The 21,268-nt window shown below is 43.7% G+C and overlaps 1 protein-coding gene and 1 pseudogene across 1 annotated transcript in view; one reads left to right on the forward strand and one right to left on the reverse strand.

The window, feature by feature from the left end:
- The first annotated feature begins 502 nt into the window (after positions 1–502).
- On the forward strand, positions 503–1,454 carry LOC114199150 (olfactory receptor 10Z1-like; annotated as a pseudogene).
- A 4,814-nt stretch (positions 1,455–6,268) lies between these two features.
- Positions 6,269–21,268, reverse strand: part of SPTA1 (spectrin alpha, erythrocytic 1) — a 74,102-nt gene continuing 59,102 nt past the window's right edge. Inside the window, exons 39-51 of the mRNA XM_088029021.1 lie at positions 20,795–20,893; positions 19,938–20,100; positions 19,284–19,360; positions 15,943–16,152; positions 13,503–13,799; positions 12,474–12,586; positions 11,326–11,343; positions 10,793–10,844; positions 9,528–9,715; positions 8,357–8,410; positions 7,834–7,980; positions 7,028–7,172; positions 6,269–6,475 (exon numbers count right to left, since the gene is read on the reverse strand). Coding sequence (XP_087885147.1) covers positions 6,350–6,475; positions 7,028–7,172; positions 7,834–7,980; positions 8,357–8,410; positions 9,528–9,715; positions 10,793–10,844; positions 11,326–11,343; positions 12,474–12,586; positions 13,503–13,799; positions 15,943–16,152; positions 19,284–19,360; positions 19,938–20,100; positions 20,795–20,893 — 1,689 coding nt within the window. The 3' untranslated portion in view covers positions 6,269–6,349. The remainder of the gene's footprint in view (positions 6,476–7,027; positions 7,173–7,833; positions 7,981–8,356; positions 8,411–9,527; positions 9,716–10,792; positions 10,845–11,325; positions 11,344–12,473; positions 12,587–13,502; positions 13,800–15,942; positions 16,153–19,283; positions 19,361–19,937; positions 20,101–20,794; positions 20,894–21,268) is intronic.

Genomic DNA, 21,268 nt, shown 5'->3' on the forward strand with positions numbered 1-21,268 from the left:
CTGCTCAGCGGAGAGTCTACTTCTCCCTCTGACCCTCCCCCCTCTCATGTGCTCTCTCTCTCTCATTCTCTCTGTCTCAAATAAAAAAAAAAAATCTTTAAAAAAAAGATATGCATTTATAACACATCTGATGTATTTGTAGATATGGTCGTCAGTGGCAAATGTGCAGTACACAGAGTTTTGGATGTGTGAAATGTGCATGATTCTGTATGAGAACTTTATATGTGGTATGCATGTCTATCGGCATAGTCGTGTGTGTTTGTGGGCACATGTGTGCACACTGCGTGTCTTTGTACATGTACCTACATGCATGTGAGAATGGATCCACACGTCTGTGTGTCTAATGCTATGAATACCTTTCAGAGGTGGCTGTCTACATTAGAGCTTTCTTTTGGAGTTACAACAGGCACAAAGAAATGAGAATCCACCCCATCCTGCCTTCTAAAGAAGCTAGGCATCTACTGGCAAGGTGGAAGGGACCAACACATCTATCAGGGTGCCGCTCAGGATGGGCCAGGCACCATGGCCAACGCAACCACCTGGAAGGGTTTTGTGTTCCTGGGCTCCTCCAGCATTGGGGAACTGCAGCTCCTGCTGTTTGCACTCTTCCTCTCTCTGTGTCTTGTCACCCTGACCAGCAATGTCTTCATTACTGTGGTCATCAGCCTGGACAGCCACCTGCACACCCCCACGTACCTCTTCCTTTCCTTTGTCTTTCTCTGAGATCTGTTACACGTTGGGCATCATCCCTTGGATGCTCTCCAGCCTGATCATGGGGGGCCAGGCCATCTCCTACGAGGGCTGTGCTGCCCAGATGTTCTTCTCTGCTTTGTGGGCCTGCATAACTGCTTCCTTCTGGCCAGCATGGGCTCTGACAGATATGTGGCCCTCTGTGCCCTGCTGCACTATGCCAGCCACATGAATCTTACCTCCTGTGCCCAGCTGGTAGGCACCTCCTTCCTGAGTGGGTCCCGCTTTGGGCTGGGAATGACCCTGGTCATTTTCCACCTCCCGTTCTGTGGCTCCCATGAGATCCAGCGCTTCTTCTGTGACACACCTCCAGTGCTGAGCCTGGCATCGGGGACATGGGCCCGAGTGAGCTGGGCATCCTCATGCTTAGCCTGCTGGTCCTCCTGGAGCTTTTCTCCTTCGTCACCATCTCCTACGCCTACATTCTGACAGCAATCCTGCAGATCCCCTCCACTGAGGGGCGGAAGAAGGCCTTCTCCACCTGTGCCTCGCACCTCGCAGTGGTCGTTGTCCACCGCGGCTGTGCCTCCTTCATGTACTTGAGGCCCAAAGCCAGTTACTCTCTTGAGCGGGATCGGCTTATTGCTGTCACCTATACTGTGGTGACCCCTCCCCTCAGCCCCATTGTTTACAGTCTAAGGAATCGGGCCGTGCAGACAGCCCTGAGAAGTGCCTTCCGAGGGAGACTGCTTTGTAGAAGATGAAGGCTCCCCCAGTGGGACATTCTCTTCTGCGTAGGCTGGACTGAGACCAGGAACCCAGGCCAATGGGCCAGATACTCGGGGTTTCAGATCAAAGCTGTCCCTCCCCCAACCCCCTGGGAGAGCCCCATCCTGCTGCCTGCACTTCCCTGGGGCTGCTGGGAAATACGGAGAAGGGTTTCCCACTCTGCTCACTGTGCTTAACTCACGCTGGGCTCAGAATCTGAATTTCCATTTTCAGCCTCACTTCATGCCTTCATGCCACCACTACAGAAGCCCAATTCATTAAGAATTTTCCAGCTCCGCTGAACGAGATGAGAGCAGTTTGGCCTGCTCAAGTTCAAAGCAGGCCTGGCTGGAGCCCTATCAAGGATACAGTAGAGATTTTTAAATTACTGCATAATTAGACTCTCCTACCTATAATGCTCTTCAAAGATCTGAAACTCAGTGGGAATCCATTTGATGGATTAGTGTGAATGCTCTGTTCAAGGAAAAGGTAGGTTGTTTTCTCTCCTCCATGGCATGTCTTTCATCTTTATTTTTTTTAATATCGTTGTCCTCTCTATCTCTGACTCATTGTCACTTTGTGCTCTTCCTTGTCGTTGGCTCTCCCAGTTGGTAGATTGTATCTCAGAGAAGACATAGGTTTCCTATTTTCTTTGATACTCGTCATTGCTCTATGATGGCCTCATAATCTTGGGAGTTGAGAGCCTCCTCGTTTGTTTCACTCCCTAGCATGGACACTGTTCTGTGGGATCTGCTGTGGACACGCTCTCCTATGTAGTACACTTTCCACCTGCAGTATGTCGTGCACGGCACAGGCATTCTTAGGGACAAGTAAAAGTGTAATGAATCCACGCAGCTGTCCACGCAGGAGTTTGAACAGAGGCCCTGTAACTTACTGTGTGATGCTAGGTCTCAACCCCCATGTTCTCATCTGTAAAATGGCTGTAACTTTGCAGTTTTGCGTTGCTTACTAAACAGAACCATGTGTGCAAAGAATTTAGCACAATATCTGGATCATAATGATCTTCTAATTACATGTCAGCTGATTTTATTGTTAACGTGCTAAGCAGAGTGATACTGGCTTTTAGTTTAGGGAGAGGTTAATCTCAGTGGAGAATCAGAGGCTTCATGTCTAAGGTAGTACTTGAATTTGTTAAATGATGGGTAAGTCTTGAATGCAGTTAAGTGGGAAGAAAGTATATTCTGACAGAGAGAACAGAATAACTAAAGCTTCAGTGGCGAGGCAATCTAGGCCTGTTTCCAAGTGCAGTGAGTTGTCCAGAGGGACTGAAAATGTGTCCCAAATGATGCTAAGTCAGTTTGGGTGAAGACTTCTTGCAGACAGCAGTTTCAATACCTTGCTTCAGACTTGATCCCTTCAGTAGGGAGAGTAAACCTCTGAGCAGAGAGCAGAGTAGCATCTGGGAACCGATTCTGGAAGATTAATCCAGCAGCAGAGAGGATGACAGAGCTCAGCAGAGAGAAAACAGAGGCAAGGGATCAGTAAGGGATGCATTGCCATCATCCTAAACAAAGACACAGAGACCAGAACATGGATAGTGGGGCTGGAAGCCGAAGAAAATTATAAACAGAAGAGGTTCTGAAAAGGCAGGATTCACATAATTCAGCAATGAGTGAGCAGTGGGGCACAATTTGAAAGAGAGAACTTATATTGGGGGGATAATTTTTTCAAATAGGAATCCATATTTTTCCATGCTTTCAGGGAAGAAACACAGCCTCTAGTTACAACTTTGTGGAAATTAAATTTGGGAGGAAAGAAGCCAGAACCCAGAGAAGAGAACAGGTTGGGGAGAGATATGACAGTTAGTCAGATGGCAGAAATGGCCTGGGTCTCAGAGAAATGCTATGTACTCTCGGATCCTCGTCACTATACAGATTGGGACGAATCTCCCCTTTGCACTGAGGCTATCTGAGCAAATTCATTTCTAAAATCGATTCAGGCCATGTAGCATAACATTCCCTAAATTCACACTGAGCAGCAGTGGGTAAAGATGTTCCAAGAATTGCTAAGTAATACTCAAAGGTGCTTCTAACTTCCAAATGTAGTAGTCTGAAGTTTGAAAGGACATAAAAATCACATGGGGGTGATTTTCAGAGCAAGTGTTCCTGGGAGCCATCCCTACAGACCTAGCCACAATTGATCTGGGGTGAGGACAGGAAGAAATAGTTCACAATATCTCACTAGGTGATTCAAATTCCCTCCCTTGGTTAAAAAAGTGACCATGTGCTTACAAGGAACAACCTGTCCTTCCTAGGTGCACATTCATGCATGTGGGTGCGTGTGTGTGTGTATGCGCACACGTGCACACACACACACACACACACAGCAGAGGCTCCTCTGATGTGAGCAGGACCACATGTGCCCAACTCATGGCCCTTGGACAGCCCATGAAGATGGGAGGCTCTGGTGTCCAATTTCCTGAGGTTAAAGTCTTGCCACATTTTAGACGTGTGACCTAGAGTGAGTTTCTTCACCTTTCTGCAGCTCCATTTCTCAGATGCAGAATGGAACAAGAGTGGTATCTGTTTTACAGGGCTTTTTAGGTGAAGATTAATATAGTCTTCAGAACAGAGAGCGCCCCACACAGAGCACTCAATATAGCCATCGGGTGTTGTTTGGAGTTTCTAGACAGCGACACTTGGGGTTGCCCTATTTGTGGCCCCGTTGATGTGGGTGGAAGCTGGGGCCAGTAGTGTCCAGCATCTTGCATTTCATGATTTCACTGCACAGGCAGGGTAAAGGACTGGTGTCTGGCACAGCATCTGACTGGAGAAAGCAGGAAGGTGGGTCTAGGTCCTGGGCCTTGAGTGGATTCCATAACGGGAAACTGGCCCGATACAGGAAACAGAAATCCGACGGCTTCCTGGCAAATGTCTGGGGTCAGAGAGGTCCATTAAGAGTAAAGGGGAGTGTTCTTTTAGGAGTGGAAGAGTTTTGGAGACACAATCGAGCAGTAGGGATCATGAGAAAACTCAGGGATGTAGCCATAGGGCTGGGGCTCAGAAACAGGTTCCAATCTATAGATTGTAAAGAAAAAGAATTAGTAAGAATAAGTCAGGGGTTCCAGTTTAAAGTAAGTGAACAGAAAGTCAAGAAAAGATTAGTATCAGTTAGGAAGAACTTAGCTACAGATCACGAGGGACACTTGATAAGAGTTCTAATTGTTAAAAGTTGAATATTTATAGACCCAACAAAATCATGTATGCTGTTTCTGCATTTCCATTTTTGTTTGTGTGCCTAGGTGGTCAGGATGTGACTTCAGAGGGGGCTAGCTGTATTTGATACCAACAGGGTCATCTTCGTATGGCATTTAGTTGATTCTTCAGATAAATATTATCTTCTCTTGTCTCTGAGTTATTCAGTCTCTTTCATAAGATGCTAACGGTTCTTTGCCTGAAAGAGCATTTCTTGGCTTATCACATGCCTAATAATCTGATTTAGGCCTTGTAGATACTTGGAAGGGGTTGGAAGGAGAATGCAACCATATTCACCTTTGTCTTTGCTTATTACAAGCATACATGTGTTAGATTCTCTATACTTCTTGATAAGTGTGATATCAATTATACTGATTTTTGATCATCTACTGGGTTATGGTTTTTTTTTTTTTTCAACTGCAACCATTCTTGGTAACTCATAATCAAGTTTTTTTTTTTTTAATACTTTTGATTGTCAGGTTCAATAGGATCCAACTGTTTAAGCAAAAATCAGTAAAAAAAACACTTATACATTATTAGCAGTAAAGACAGCTTTTTAGTTTTAACCAAGATTCATTTAACTGGCTCCTGGGACAGGATATGTCCTTGACTGTGGAAGGACTACGTTTTGTGCAAAGGACGAGATTGAGACAAGGTGGTAAACAGGTGGTAATATCCAGGGGCTGGTAGTGGGGATGGTGCAGGATACCAGCAGTCCCACACAAGGCAGAGATGTGACCAAAGGATTCTCACCGGCAAACGACACTGTTGACTTACAAGTCCAGGGAGAACGTCAGCATTAGGAGACAGCACCCCTCTTCTTGTTCTTTTCCTAATTCTTCATTTTGTAAATAATTAACTCTTAGTCTACTGGAGGCAGAAGGAAATCAAACCTTCTTTTCATCACATTAAAATGTAAGCGTGAATGTGGGGCCATGGAGAACAAAGGAAGCTTTGCCCTGCCACAGTCTTGCGGTCCTGAGACTAATGGCGTCCTGCCTAATGGAGAAGTATAGAGAAGGGGCAGATTGAGAAGAACACAGGGCTGGTCTTCCTCTTCTTCTATAGATAAAATACTGGGGTTCTCCAGAATGTCAAGTATCTTCATTTTCAAACGTAAGAATTTACATCCATTTCAAAACTCAAGAGAAACCATTTGTAACTCATCTTGGACTTTATCCATCCTTCCATGACCCTTGTTTGTGGTGTGATTAGCTGCCCGTGTTTAGAGAACAGAATGATTCTCAGAAATACAGAAGCTCTTGTAAGTCAGTACCATTTGACTTCACATTGCCCTATTAAAAAGAAATACTTAAAAAATGAACTTTTTTTTAAAAAGGAAATATTTTATTCTAAAATCAAAGCAAAACAAAGTAATATAGATGCATAGAACCCAACAAATAAAAAATAGAGAGCTTGGCCCCTGAGTAGTGACAGGTTGTATACAAAATAAGCCTGTGATGCTTCCTTTCCCCCAGTTCTGTGAATGCCTTATATCCCCCAAGCCTGAGGCTTTTCTAGGTGCTCTAATAAGTGTAATAAACACACACACACCCACACACACACACACACACACACACACACTACCTCCCCCCTCCGCCATATTTGCTGTCTCCTTCCTCCCCCAGTACTTCCCACCACACCAAGATTTTCTATGATCCAGGAAGAGCTGCTTATCAGTTGCCAAAGAAGGAATTGGTGAAACCCACATAGTCATAGCCAGCGAGGTGACTTCGGCCTCGTGGGTCCACGTACTGCTGCATATGTGAGGCACAGAATTGCACTTGTTCTGGGGTTAGGGCCTGAAACAAAACAGAAAGAGATACAGTCTTAGGGGTTAAAAATAGTTGGCTCCTTGGGGCTGGCAATATGCTCCAAACACAGGACCCAGAGGGCAGAGGAATGGGGAAGCAGCAGCCAACCCTATTCCCATCACAGACCTTCTCAGAAGTCTGTAATTTCTAATGAGTAAGACCAGCTCATCTTTTCAACTCAGCCCTTACCTGAGGAGTCTCATCTCACCTGGACTACACACTTTATTCTATTCCCTAAATTTAATTTGGGTTATTCAAGAAATGGGAAAAGAAATAGCCTTAAAAATTGATTTTCAGATTTGGAATTGACCCGTATGGTCATCAGAGAATGACTATAATTTTCAAGCTGGGACAACACAAAATGAAGTGGCAAGCAAAGCAAGTGGGTAACTCGTGCAGGACAATGTCTGAGCCAAAAAAAAAAAAAAAAAAAAGGTGGGTGGGAAGGGTAGCTGCCAATGCTGGGCAGCCGGGCCCGAGACAAGCGCAATGTGGATTGCCATGAGAGCACAGTGACACTAGACGCAACTGGAATCTGACCTGCTTCATGTCCTCTTTGGTAATATAGGCCTTGCCCTCTGCCAGGGCTTGGAAAGCATTCTCGACTTCATCACTGGACTTGATGTTCTCTGACTCCTTGTCGATCAGGAATGAAGTGTAGTCCTCCAGGGAGATATAGCCCTTCCTGTGGGAGAAATGGGCTCCCTTCTCTGAGACTGTGGGCTGCAACCTCTACATTGACCCCACTCCTCATGCCCTTGCAGCGAAGTAAACGCTGCTTCTCAAGCCCCAGCCTCCGTGCCCACATGAGCCTTCTGGCCGGACTCTCCACACAGTCTGGGAGTCTCCATCAGCACCTGTCCCCAGGCACGTCAAGCTTTTCAAGTTGAGTTGAAGACCTCCGATTCTGGTCTTCTGTCATCCTTGGCACTAGAAAGATTTCACCCCTAACAGTGACGGGATCCCTCCAGGACTGTACTCCATCCCCAGAAGCATACAACCCCACTCCCATCAGTTGGCCTCCAAATCATCCAGGTCTCCTTAGGACCTTATACACGTGGAAGGATTTTTCTCTCCAGGTCCCTTCTCAGAATGAGCTGAGATTCATAGATCAGACAGAAACCAGGAATTGAGCAAATTACAGAGCCTGTGCCTGAGTTGGAGTTGGTGCCATGAACTTCTGAGATAATCCTGCAAGGGCACCAAAACCTGCCCACTTATGGTAGTCTGTATCTTCCTATTCTCAGGAGGAATTGGTTTCATGTTTTATGGATCATTTTACTCTCTGTGCCTGTTTCTCTAAATCCCATTCCCTACTACGGTCTGGCCCCTGGTCTTCTTCCTACCTCCCCGGATCGACGACATCCAGGAACTTCTCAAACTTGGGCTCAGGTTCATCCTCCTCCACCATGGGCAAGTAATAATTGAGCCCTCTCAAGCAGGACCGGAAATCTTTGTGGCTCAAGCGCCCTGTCAGATTCTCATCAAAATGTCTGAAGAACAAAAACATTTTATCAAGTTCAATACAGAACCAGATTAGAACAGAAAAGAACAGTTCTTGTTGGGTCAGCTGAGGCTTTAACATGTCACAGGTCATCAGAGAACCAAGTGGGGAGCTTGCCTCTGTTTCTGAACTATTTTTAACCCAGCGAATGGAGCAAAGACAGTAAAATGTTGAGCATGAGAGAAATGTATTTTCAGGAATCTCATAGACATATTAAAAGCCATGCCTTGCAGCTAATTAACAGATCTAGCTCTTCATTTAAGATCCTACCATGCCAACACTGAGGGGGGAAAATTAGCTGTCTGGAGATTCATTCTGAATGGGTTGGAAAACAAAGAACCGATCAACTATGAAGTCACACTCACTTATAGGTTGTGCTAAACTCCTTTAGTGTCTCTTCACTCACACCTATGGTGTCTCTGAAAAGGAAAACATGATTAGCCCACGAAATAAAACAGGAAAATAGCAGAAGACACGCCATGTGGAATAGAGAGGGATGTTAGTGGATGTTATGCTGCTCAGGTCATCTGATTCAGGGGTTGGCAAACTATAGCCCATGGGCCAAACCTAGTCTGCCACTTGCTTTTGTACAGTTTAATGAGCTATGAACAGTTTTTACCTCTTTATATGGTTGAAAATAATCAAAAGAGGAAGTGTTTCCTTAAACATAAAAATTGCATGAAATTCAAATTCCGGTGTTCATAAATAGAATTTTATTAAAACATGGACACACTCATGAATTTGTGGGCTGTCAATCGCCCATTCTCTCTACGATAGCAAGTGAGTAGTTAACAACAGAGACCACATGACTCACCACGGCTGACACATTTATGATCAGTCTCTTTATAGGAAAAGTTTGCCAATCCCCAGTTAAGACAATAATGCTGCCATTATTGGGCTCCTGGGTGGCTCAGTTGTTAAGCGTCTGCCTTTGGCTCAGGTCATGGTCCCAGGGTCCTGGGATCGAGCCCCCCATCAGGCTCCCTGCTCAGCGGGAAGCCTGCTTCTCCCTCTCCCACTCCCCCTGCTTGTGTTCCTGCTCTCACTATCTCTCTCTGTCAAATAAATAAAATCTTAAAAAAAAAAAAAAAATAATGCTGCCATTATTACCAAGACCTAAAGCTGCTTTGATATAATTTATTTAGAAAGAAAAACAAGTGAATTCTGCTCTTCTGGCTCTACACCTTGAATATTTCTTGCATTCTAGACATTTGAGAGGAACTTTTACAAAAGGGATGACTTCGTGAAGAGATCGCATAAGATGGTGAAGGGACCCTGAGAACTGAGTGGTGAACAGCTTTAGGGGGATGGGAGCATGGTCTCCTGTTTCATAATAGACTCCCAAATGAAAAGGAATATTCATTATGTGGGACAGAAAAGAGAAAGAGAAAGAGAATTTTGATTCCAGAGATGATGTGTGTACCATCTCTGAAGCAGCTCTTTTATCCAGTACTCCCAACTCTAGCCCCTGGGGCTAAGTTCTGACACCTAACCCCATGCACACCCTGCCCAGCCCTGGTCACGGGTCTGCAGTACTTGGCTTGGATCTGTTGTTCCAGGTTGTGCTGCATCCGCATCCCCAGCTGGTGAAGTTGGTCCCACTGCTGGGCCAGCCCGATGGTGCTATACTTGATGTCCAGGACCAGAGCCTCTTCCAAGCTGTCTCCCAGATCCTCGATCTTGGTCAGCTGGCGCTTCATGGCCTGGATCTCCTTCTGCTTCCGCTAGAAAAGACAAGAAGGAGAGAAGCAGTTATGCAGGGTACCAGCTCCAAACCGAGGGATGGTAGAGAAGATAAGAAGCTGATGAGTTTGGATTTCCCCTAAATGCTCCTTTTTAATTATTCTCAGGACTCTTCTTGTCCTCTATGAAAAATGAACTGTTCAGGAAATCCACTTCCGTATTCCTCACTTATGTGATGGTGGGAAGGTTAGGTGATATGACCTTGGTCATTCTGGTCAGGTGTAATGTATAAATCTAAGAGTTAGTAGTAGTTACATGCTGCAGAAGAGAGGAGGAGCATTCCCAGGATGCCTGCATGGCTGGCTCCCAGCAATTGGCACCTCGAGTTATCCACTCTGGGGATTGTGGCTGAGCTCCAGCAGGCTCCCCTGCAGCCACACCAGCAGACTTCCACAGGATGCACCTGTCCTCCAGGCACATTCGATGCCAACCGCCGGCATCCAGGCCATGCTTTCTCCTGCGTAAGGGAGGAGTGAATGGGTTCTGAGGATGGGGGTGGGTGGAGACACTAAATGTATTACAAGGTACAAATGCTTGCGACCTTCCAGAGATCGGTCCTACCTGACAACATCTTACTCTTTATTACTGAAGTTCTTTCATAAGGGAGTAATTGGATTTAATTAATTAAATTGTTCTCCTCGAGGTGGGGCAATAATGAAAATAAGGTTAAGAAACACTGTTCTAGCCCATTGCTTCACTCAACCGTTGAGAGACCATCTGGATTTAATTATATTAGCAAATGATTGTCAAATGATGACAGCTTCTGCACCTGTTTTCTTTCTTAATTATCACAGTGACTCTGTGATGCAGGTATTATGAGCTCTATTGTATAGACACAGAAATTGAGGTTACTGAAGTAAACTGATGGCCGTGCCCATGGAGCAGCGGTCAACGGCTAGAATGCAAGTTGGGGCGGGGTTGGGACTAGACCCTGAAGCTCTTGACCTTCAGGCTGGGGAGTTTACTTAAAAGTACTACTAGGGTTGCCTTTAAGGCATTTTCCTTGCACTCCTCGTAATTCGGACGATATCCTCAGCTAATAAGCAAATGTTACTTACTTTATTTGCTTCCAACTGGGATTCCAGAGTTCCTGTTTCTTTGAGCAAAGACCTAGTCAAGAACCAGAGGGAAATGTTATTCATAATATCAGAGGTCAATATTTCATCCAGACTGATTTCGATGCCCTACATTTCTCTACTTCTGTGTCTATTATATGGCTTCTCTGAAATGAATTTTCACACCGGTTTTTCATGAAACCAAAGCCTTCTGTCAACTGGCAAGTTGCTAGACAGATAAGAAGAGAAGGAAGGTCTGCCCTCGTTCTTCTATGTCTACGAGAAGGTTCCTGTACCTTCTTCCTGGTTCTTACTCTCCAATACACCCTTAACCTAATGAGGTTAAGACTCCCCCTAGTGGGGTGTAGACAGAATGATACACCCTATGCTCCTCTTTCCACCCCACACTGTTATTTAGGCACCATCTCAATCTGATGGTGACAGTGGTGATGATGAAGATGCCTCGGTGCTAAGTCCTCCTTGTTAGTCTTAGAGAATAATACAACAAAACAAACATAATAACATAGAATACTGACCCGTCCAGAAAATAAGCCCTGGGCATGCAGTTCCGGAACAGGAATCAGATGAGAGAAAAGAGAAATCACACGTTAACACAAATTACTTCGATGATCGTCTTTCCCTAGACTTAGGGAATTTTCCGAATCTAATAGGAACCGTTTCACACTGCTCCCAGAGTCTCTCCCTCTCGGAGTTGCTCAGAGCCTCTGTGCAGCTGCTGTCTTAGGATGAAGAGCTCGGGTGTCAGGTGATGACCCCAGCGTTGGGCACACCCTGCCAGGCGATGAGGGACAAAACCAGAGGCAGAGGAAGATGAACTGTACTTCCTCTGCCTTCTGCCAGATAACTTTTAGCTGTGACACAGGATTTCCTTTTGCTCGTCGTCTGGTTTTCCTTGTTGGGTTTGTAGAAACAGTATATATCACGGATTTTCTAAACCACCCCTTTAACTCTCAAAAGCCCACGTTTCTGACCCACCTACTGGATACCGTCTACCCATTTTGACATTTATTCTAATGTATTACAACCCTCTAGGTCTCTTCTTTTCTAGGTCATTTGCCCCGGAAGATGTGACAAATGCTGTTTTTGTGTATAAGACATTCGGCCTCTAATAAAAGCAATCAGCGTGGAGTATCTCACCGATTCTCACCACAGCTTCATGGTCAGGCAGCACGACAGCTTCCTAGTTTCACAGTAGGCTCTGCCTTTGGTCATGCCAATAAATACCCATGTGACCTTGAGCAAGTCCATTTGTCTACTGAGCTTCTTTGCACACTTGGAGACAGAGTAATCACATCTGCTCTGTACTGTTTTCAAGGTCGCAGGGAGAGTGAAGGGAGGTAGTGGGTATAGAAGCACTTTGTAAAGTGCAAACATAAGGGACTGTGTTATTTTAGACTTTAATTACAGGCAACAGGGGCAAAAATGAGAGTTACCTAGGAGAGAATATAGACATGTAGACAATGGGCAGTGGTGTGACATTCTCGTTTCTTGATTTTGCAAGGATTGATTTAGAAAACCATCAATTCCAGATGAAAAGCACAGACAGGATATGGTGATTTTAGAACAACATAAATGCTGTAGGACACCCTCCTGCTCCCTTCAGATATGTATTTCATCCCTGTGGGGACGCAGGGATCATGGGTTTGGAGGCAGTGCTACGCACCTGGTCTCCAAGATCCACTGAAGGAAGGCACTGGCATTCTGCTCAAACTCCTGGCGCATCTCAAAGTTCTTGACCTGTCTCGCCTCTTCCCTTTGTTGCTCCTGCTCCCGTTCCTAAAACCCCAAATCACAGATAGTGGAGTGAACACTGAAGACCTTTCTTTGCAGGAAAATTGCTAGTTCCGGGGCTCAGCTGCGCAGCTCCCCTCCTCCCAGGGTAACCTATTTTCCGGAAGCACGCGCCACGCTACTCTATTCTATCTAGTATTCTATTACCTCCTGCCCACTTCTCCTGCCTCCAAAGGGGAAGGAAGCTCCTGTCACGCCTGAAAGTACTTGGCAGGTGTCTCTGAGACCAAGCCCAGCGACAAATAAGCTAGTAATAAAGGCAAATCGTCCTCTCTTCATTTTTTACTGGGTGAAATCTTCCTTTAAATGAACATAAAAGCAGCCTTAAAAGGAAAAGCAGTAACGAGCTGCCGCTCCCCCTGCTTGCGCTCGCTCTCTCTCTCTTTCTCTGACAAATAAATAAATAAAATATTTTTAAAAAAATAAAATAAAATTGGTGATATTTTGGTGAAATTTTTCTTTGTGAAACTTTTTAATATTTTCCATAGTTTCTATGATGAATATCATTATAGACAGATAAAAATTATACACAAACACATTAAAAAGGCACTTTGGAGGTAGGTATAAAATGGGGGGAAATCTATAGACTGTGAACTTATATACGAACCTCATGACGTTCCAAATCTCATGTTTAGAGCCACCTCCTGGAGCCCGTGTTTGCTTCCTTGAATCATTGCTCAACACCCAGAGGCATGAGAGGGTCTGAACTCCTGGGCGTAGGGCGCTATACCCACTGGGAATATATTTCTAACATTTCCTGAGACAGTTCCGGTTCATGACTGCTGTCCCAACATAGTTATTAACTGTGTCCTTTCTTTCTCAAAAGTCCCCCCAACTTGTATAATAAGTTAGGTGGCCATGCTCACCACCGTGAAAAGAAGCCTTTGTTGTGTGCCGTTACCTTGATGACATCAGACAGGTGCTTCCAGAACTTCTCTAGCACCTCCATCGTTAACCAGGTGTAAGGGCTGGAGGGCACGTTTAAGGCCTTAATCTGCTGGTCCAGCTCCAGCAATTCGTTGAAGTCAGATTGGGCCCCGGCCAAAGAGGCCAAGAAGGCCCTGTGGTCCTTTTGCTGCTGCCGGATCTCGTTCAGGGAGACACAGTGCACAGGCTCCGAGAGGTCCTCCTCGGTGTTCTCACACCAGTGGTTGAAAGCGGAAGCCTTGTGTGCAAATTCCATGAACAGCTCTTCAGCCTGCAGAGAAAAAAGTCACCTCCATCTTTCCCGATAAAGCCCCTCAGCAAAAGAGAAGACTGAGGATTAAAAAAAAAAAAAAAAAAAAGACCATATTCAAATATTTTCAGGGTCAGCACTCCAAGAGGACAGAACTGAAACCACCGAGGACATGAAATCAGTGGGCAGGCAGGTGCATTTGAGGCACCGGCCTGGGTCCTGGCTCCCTGGTGTGAAACTAGTCAAATCTGCCATCTATAAATAAGGAGGCTGAAGGACTCCTAGGGTTGTTTTAGTGCTAAGAGTCCAAATGAAGCAAGGGCCATTTTCAGTGGTAAGATTTCATGATTTCTTATTCTGAAGTTTGAGCCCTAGTTCTTCCTGGCACCTGGTAAACATACAAAAGTAGGTGTTAAGTGAACGAATGCGTGAATCACTGAATCCACAGATCACTGATGGGACAGGCCCGTCTCTCCCATTCTCTGTTTGCTCCTTCTTTCTCTCCTCTGCTCTTTTGCGGACCGCGCCTCTCCGGTGTCTTTGTCTGTACCGAGTCCTTTTTCTGCCTTCCTTCTAAAATGTGTTCAGGGCTCAACCCAGTTCCTACCCTCTAATCTGTAGCCTGTTCCCTATGTTAATCTCTGGAGTTATCCAGATGCTCTGAATGACTGAACTGTCAGAATTTCTGAACAAGAAAAATAGTATGGATGGTCCCAAACAGTAGGTGAGCAAAAACAGTTTTATTTTTTACTTTTTTTAAGATTTTATTTACTTATCTGACAGAGAGAGACACACTGAGAGAGGGAACACAAGCAGGGGGAGTGGGAGAGGGAGAAGCAGGCTCCCTGCCGAGCAGGGAGCCCGATGCGGGGCTCGATCCCAGGACCCCGGGATCATGACCTGAGCCGAAGGCAGACGCCTAATGACTGAGCCACCCAGGCGCCCCCAAAATAGTTTTAGATTTAAAACGCATCATAGATTTAGGGTCAGCAGTTTGTATTTCCCAAGAGATTTATCTGAGGCAAATGTAAAAATGAGTTTTCGTTCCCAAAGGTGGAGATTAAAGAGGAGAAAACTGGCTCAAATGGAAGAGGGATTACAAAGGTATTACACCATAACATCTTACCCTGTACCCACTTCAGCAATCTTTTCGCTAAAATAGACCAATATAGAGAAAGTTGATATGGCCCCTACACAGGAAAGACACAAAAACCTGCAAAGTACTTCATATTACTTTTGTAACATTATGGATCATCTGAGTATTTTACGAAGATTTTATAATCAGGAAATCAAATAAACCTCTTTGCAGCTTGAAAGTTAAGCAAAACAGAATCAGAAGGTGAAGTGTCTTTCTATGTAGAATGCATATATGTGTGTAAAGTTGCCCATAAATCGATCTAATTTTTCACTTAAGACTATTTCTGCAGGTACCGAGCCCTTCAGTAATTAGCTAAGGGTACAGACTGACTGATTTTTATCTGTGTGTTTGTCTCCTAATTCCCCTAATCGCCCACCTTCACTTGCTGCCTGGTGTAATACTTCCTATAGTCTTCACTCAGCATCCTGATCTCCTTTTATTATTGATATTTTTTATGATCAACATCCAATAGAAAGCCACCACTAGAAAGAACATCGTCATCACTTGAGCCTATACAGAACTCAGTGGCGTGCACTGCATCTTCAGATCCATTATCTCTCTCAATCGTCAATAATGCAGACCAGCGGGAGACAGTGGTAACATGATCGATTTTCATAAATGAAAGAATCAAGAGATGTGAAATGACGTCTCCCAGCTAGGTAAGGTCAACACAGGATGAGAACTCGAGTGTTTCTTATCGAGTGCTCCTTTCATCTGGTTAGAGAAAAGTGTAAGGAAAGCTTTACCTCCTGCCAGCTTAGTTTTTCCATCCGCCAGGACCATCTGCCTTTTCGTCCTTCTATTATGTGTGCCTGGCGTCCATCTCAAGTCCGCTGCATAACTGACAAATCAGTCTTAGAAAACCCTGATTACTTCCTGTCCAATAAGAATGCCCTCCTGCTCCTTTCCGTGCACTTACTCTAATGTCTATAGTTTATCCAAACAGGAGTCCCAGTGGAATCCATTTCTGGATTCCATGACTAATATACAGATAATTGGGGCCTGATCGTGGCTTTTTTCTTTTACCTGCTGTAGAGGCAGCTGCTTCTCTAGCAACTTCTCTCTGTGGGCTGCAGAGGCCTCCAGCAGCTGTTCCCAGAGCCTCAGCAGAGCATCATGGCGCTCCTCAATGGCTTTGGTCTGGCTGTGCTGAGCAGCCACCAGTTGGTCTTTTAGGGCAGTTATTTCTGACAGTCTGTCTTGCTGGAAGCTCTGCAGACTGGCATCCAGAGTGTCCTGGGAAAAACCCAAAGAGAAGCTGTGAACAGAAAAACAATGTAGGTTCCCAGGGACCATTCACACCTGGGTTCCACCAGATTTTTATCATGGACAAGATAAGGTCTAGGAAAGAAATAGAGTGAGGACCAAGCAAAAGGAAACTTAGACTTAGAGATTTAAGTGAACATTTGTGGTTGGAATTATGGCTAAGTTCTGGTGGATGCATGTTTCATAATCAGAGCTTAAGTTAGGTATATAATTAATATTAAGGGAATACTGGAGCATGATATGCTCTTCATTTTTTGAGTCAAGACTAAATGCTTCCTAGAGCTCACATCCTTTCTAAGACTCTTTTACATCCCCTGTTATAGTTTGTGTACTGATTAGTAGCAGTGCACTGCTAGAGATTTGGAAGTACACACACTAAAAACAGGGACAGTTACACAGTGTGTGTAACTGTGTGTGTGTGTGGTGTTGATACCAAAATCACAAAATTCTGGATACTACACTTCCAGCTTTAACAGGGTGCCTTGTATTTGACCAATTCTTCCTTTGAGAACAACTTTGACTGCTGGATAAAAGTACAAACTATCAGCTGTTTGAAAGAGATCAGAACGCAACTCAGGTCACTACACCTCAAGGAATCAAAACTCTAGAGAGGTGAAATAGTAGTAAAATCAGAGTAATATTCTCTGTCATCTTTCCCTATGACATGTGGGCTGCACAGGCTAAGAGACTGAGGGGAAAGCAGCTGCTCAGAACTCTTGACAATCTTATGAAATCAAAGAGACAGGTTCTGGGAAACCAGGCAGCCAGGATTTGAGCAGCTGCGGAAAAAGAACTGCAGAAAAGTTCGTCCAATAATCTACCTGCTTTCCCCTCAAGGCATCTATGGGTTCCTAAACGCTATAGAACAGGACTCCCAGAAGCCAAGCAGAAAAACAGGAGCAAACAGTCAAAGATGCTAAGTAGACTCCTCAATAGCCTCACGGTGCTGAGTTGAGGACACAAAGAGGAGTAGCTCCAGTGAAAGGGATTTAGTTGAACCCTTAAAAGGCCCTAGGAGTAAAAGCCAACTGAAAAGGGCAAGTCCTCAAAAAAAAAAAAAAAAAAAAAAGATTATGTCTTGAATCATTTCAGTCCCTGGCCAAAAGTAGGGGTTGGATGGGGGGATGGAAGTGTTAAATTATAACTTTAAATCAAAATTCACGAGTTACATTATTTTAAATGTAAGTGGACTCACTGTTCCAATAAAATGATCTAATTAGATAAATAAACAATACTCAACTCTGTGAAATTTTAGGAGCCATCATCCAAAACATAAAGACACTCCGCATTTCCATATTCACTGCAACATCATTCACATTAGCCAAGATATGGAAACAACTTGAGTGTCCATCAACAAATGAACAGATGAAGATGTGATGCGTGTGTGTGTGTGTGTGTGTGTGCGTGTGTGTGTATAAGATGGAATATTATTCAGCCATGAAATAGAAGGAAATCCTGCCACTTGTGACAATTTGTATGAAACTAGAGAGCATAGGTTAAATGAAGTAAGTCAGACGGAGAAAGACAAATGCCGTTTGCTATCCCTCACAAGTGGAATCTAGAAGAGTCAAGCAGAGAAGCACAGTAGACTGGAGGTTGCTAAGGGCTGGAGGGTGGGGGAAATGAGGAGAAATTGGTCGAAGGATGCAAACTTCCAACTAAAAGAATGACTGGTTCTGGGACACTGCTGGACAGCAAGTTGATTACAACTAGTAATACTGTATTATATACTTGAAACTTGTTAAGGGGGTAGATCTGAAATGTTCTCAACACAAAAAAGAAGTGGTAATTACATGATGGGACGGAGGTGTCAGATAGTTCTACAATGGTAATCGTTTTGCAGTGTATAAATATATCAAATCAACAACAAAAATATAAAATATAAAGATGTAAATGTAAAGACAGAAAAAATTAAAGGATGGAAATAGCTATACACTTCAAACACAACACAAAACAAACAAACAAAAAACCTGGTACTCTAGTATGTGAAAAAGAAGACTTTAAGTCAAGAAATGTTATTAGAAAGAACATTTCATAATTAAAAGTATCAATTCGTCAAGATGATTTGTAATTCTAAATGTCAACACAACTTTGAACCTAACGTCAAAATATATAAAAATTACAAAGTATTTAAACAACAGGATTAACAACCCAAATCTGACAGGTAATATAAACCACTGTAAAACACACATTCTTTTTGGGGCGCCTGGGTGGCTCAGTTGGTTAAGCGTCTGCCTTCAGTTCAGGTCATGATCCCAGAGTCCCTGGATCGGGATCCCTGCTCAGTGGGAAGCCTGTTTCTCCCTCTTCCTCGGCCATTCCCCCTGCTTGTGCTCTCTTACTTTCTCTCTCAAATAAATAAATAGAATCTTTAAAAAAATGCACATTCTTTTCAACTGTAAATAGACTATTCACCAAAACATATCATTTGCTGGATGTAAATCAAGCTTCTAGATTAATATAGAATGTGTTTTTAAAACAAAGTGGAATTAAACTAGCTATAAATATCAAAGACGATAATGAGAAAATTCCCAAGTGTTTGGAAATTCAGCAAAATACACTATGGAATAACAAATAGGTTAAATAAGAAATTGGAAACAACAGAAACATTTTATCTGAGTGATACTAACAGAAGCAACATATGAAATTGTGAGATGCAGCTAAAGCTCTGCTTAGAGGGAAATTTATATCCTTACATCAAAATGCTGAAAAAAGGAGAATGTCTAAATATTTGATGATCTAAATATTTACCCTATGGAATGTTTTTAAAAAAATTTAATCCCAAATAAAATAAAATAAAATGATAAAGATATAAAAAGATATTAATGGAATATAATACAAAGATTATACGAAATACAAAGAAAAATAAAAAACCAAAGCTGGTTGTCTAATAGAAATGATGCTCACTTAGCAGCAGCAAGACGGGTGGGAGGGAGAGGGAGAAAAAACTAGCAAGTCACCAATATTGGGAAGGGAAAAAGGCAGATCCTACAGACAAGAAAACCACAGATTTGGGGAATGGGATAATCCTAGTGTTCAGCTTCTGTGTATGTGGGCCATGGACGTGCCTGGCACCTGCCCAGGGGCCGTCCTGTTCTCACCTGCTTTGCCAGGAGAGTGAGGGAGGCAGCGAGGTCTGTACCATTGCCATTGGTCTTCAGACTTTCTTCTTTCTCAGCTAGAGAGCAAAGATGATTGATTAGAGGGGGAAAGTAGCTGCTCTTGAATCGGCCTTGGTAAGGAAAAAAGAAATATTTACTCTATGGCACAAGAGAGCCTCCTGACTCTGGGAGTGGATCATTTATTGGAATATGGGAGCAGTAGGGGCTGATGGACGGTTTCTCTGGACTTAATGCAGCATAGAACTGACTGGAACAGAGCTAGGGCCAAGGGAACTTCTCAGTGTTTTGGAAAACGGAGTAAAATTGCAGATTAGACATAATTTAGAAGTAATCGGACACACTGTTTATTTTTTAGAATGTTTTGCCATGGCTCTGCCTTTTTAAATATCACCGATGAAACCACCGATTCCCCTAAAATGTGTTTTCTGGAATTCTGGTCCTCAGTCACCCATCAGCATGTTTTCTGGGGCATGTGTGTGTGCACACAGGCACACACACGAGTGTAATTGTGTCCAGAAAGGGTAAGAGTGGGTGAGGAGGGAGTATCTCTCTTCCCATGGAAAGTGAGAAAATCCCAGAACCTTTCTATCAATGGAATTTACCAGTATTTCCCCTGGCCTTCACATGTCATACCTATCCAGGCCTCCACCATGTCAGCCTTCCAGTTAAACTGCTGAAAGGCATAATCCTCTTCCAGTTGTGACTTCCAAGCATTTATTGTGCTGGACAGAGAAGGCATCTCTTCTTTCAGAGACTCTATCTTGGCAGAAATCTTCTCCTTGTGCTGAATTTTCTCCTGCAACACCAAGGTAGAGGGGAGAAGAAGAGACAGATACATGGGTGGATGTCTAGAACTGGAAGTTGAAACTCTTTAGTATGACAAAAAGGAGTCATCTCTCTCATTCCAAATACGTAACTACTCTCCTCTGGGTCTAGTGAATTTATCTTATTTTTCATCCATGCCTGGGATGGTTCTTTCCACTCTAGCATTTGGAAGATCTTCTCGTGTTGTCCACGTAAGTAAGGCCTTCATAGTTGGAGTCCCCTCTGTTCAAGACCCTGCATAGCACTTAATCAGTGAGGATTTGTAAAAACAAGCATTTAAATAAAAGAATGATTTTCAAGTCACAAAGAGGTTTCAGTTCTGATCCTCCTCCCTAGAGGCATACAAAGAAATTTATTTACATTTTTACAATACTCTATAACCAAAGCATGCCATAAGATCTTTATAAATGCCATGTTCTGCACGCAGTGAGTAGGAGGGTCAGCAAAGGATTTAAGGAAATCTGCAGGGTATATCTATAAGAACTTGAAAAAAATTTATAAAAAGCAGCAACTGAACAGATAATTATTTGCTCAGAAGGAAAACAACGTAGCTAGTCAGAGAGTATGAAAATTCGATGGGTGAATTTTAGCGCTGCTCATGATTCTATATTTGAACCAATCCCTTTTGGAAAATGAGCTCGGCCTGGAATCCCTGAGTTGCTCACCTTATTCAAGATGTCTTCTCCTTGAGCGCATATATCTTGCACTCGGGTCTCATGGACAGCAAAGTCATTTTCCAATGTTTCATGCTTCTTTAGCAGGCTCTACATAAATGAGTCAGTGAGAATCAACACATCCACCCCCATTCTGACTCCCATTGAGCTACCCCCAAGGATGATTCAGCTACACTGGCTACAGAGTAGGGGACCGTCTACTTCTTCCTGCACAGAGCCACTGAATGCCTCTCCTGAAGCTCTTCACTTGCCAAAAAGGGAAATCTTACCAGAAAAGAAAGAGACAAAGAAATACAGTGATATTCTTCCTAACTTACTATGTGAACTTTAAGCTTTTCTGGACTTTAGAATGAGAGTCTTGGTCAAGGTAAAAGGTAAGAATTCCTCCATTTTGAAATTTATATAATTCCATGAAACGTTGTATCTAACAGAAAGATAATAACTATCATCCTATGTTAAGAACTG

The sequence above is a fragment of the Eumetopias jubatus genome, unplaced genomic scaffold (assembly GCF_037043125.1).
Source record: "Eumetopias jubatus isolate StellerSeaLion01/CBP00866 unplaced genomic scaffold, mEumJub1_p1.0 scaffold_12, whole genome shotgun sequence".
Taxonomy (NCBI): domain Eukaryota; kingdom Metazoa; phylum Chordata; class Mammalia; order Carnivora; family Otariidae; genus Eumetopias; species Eumetopias jubatus.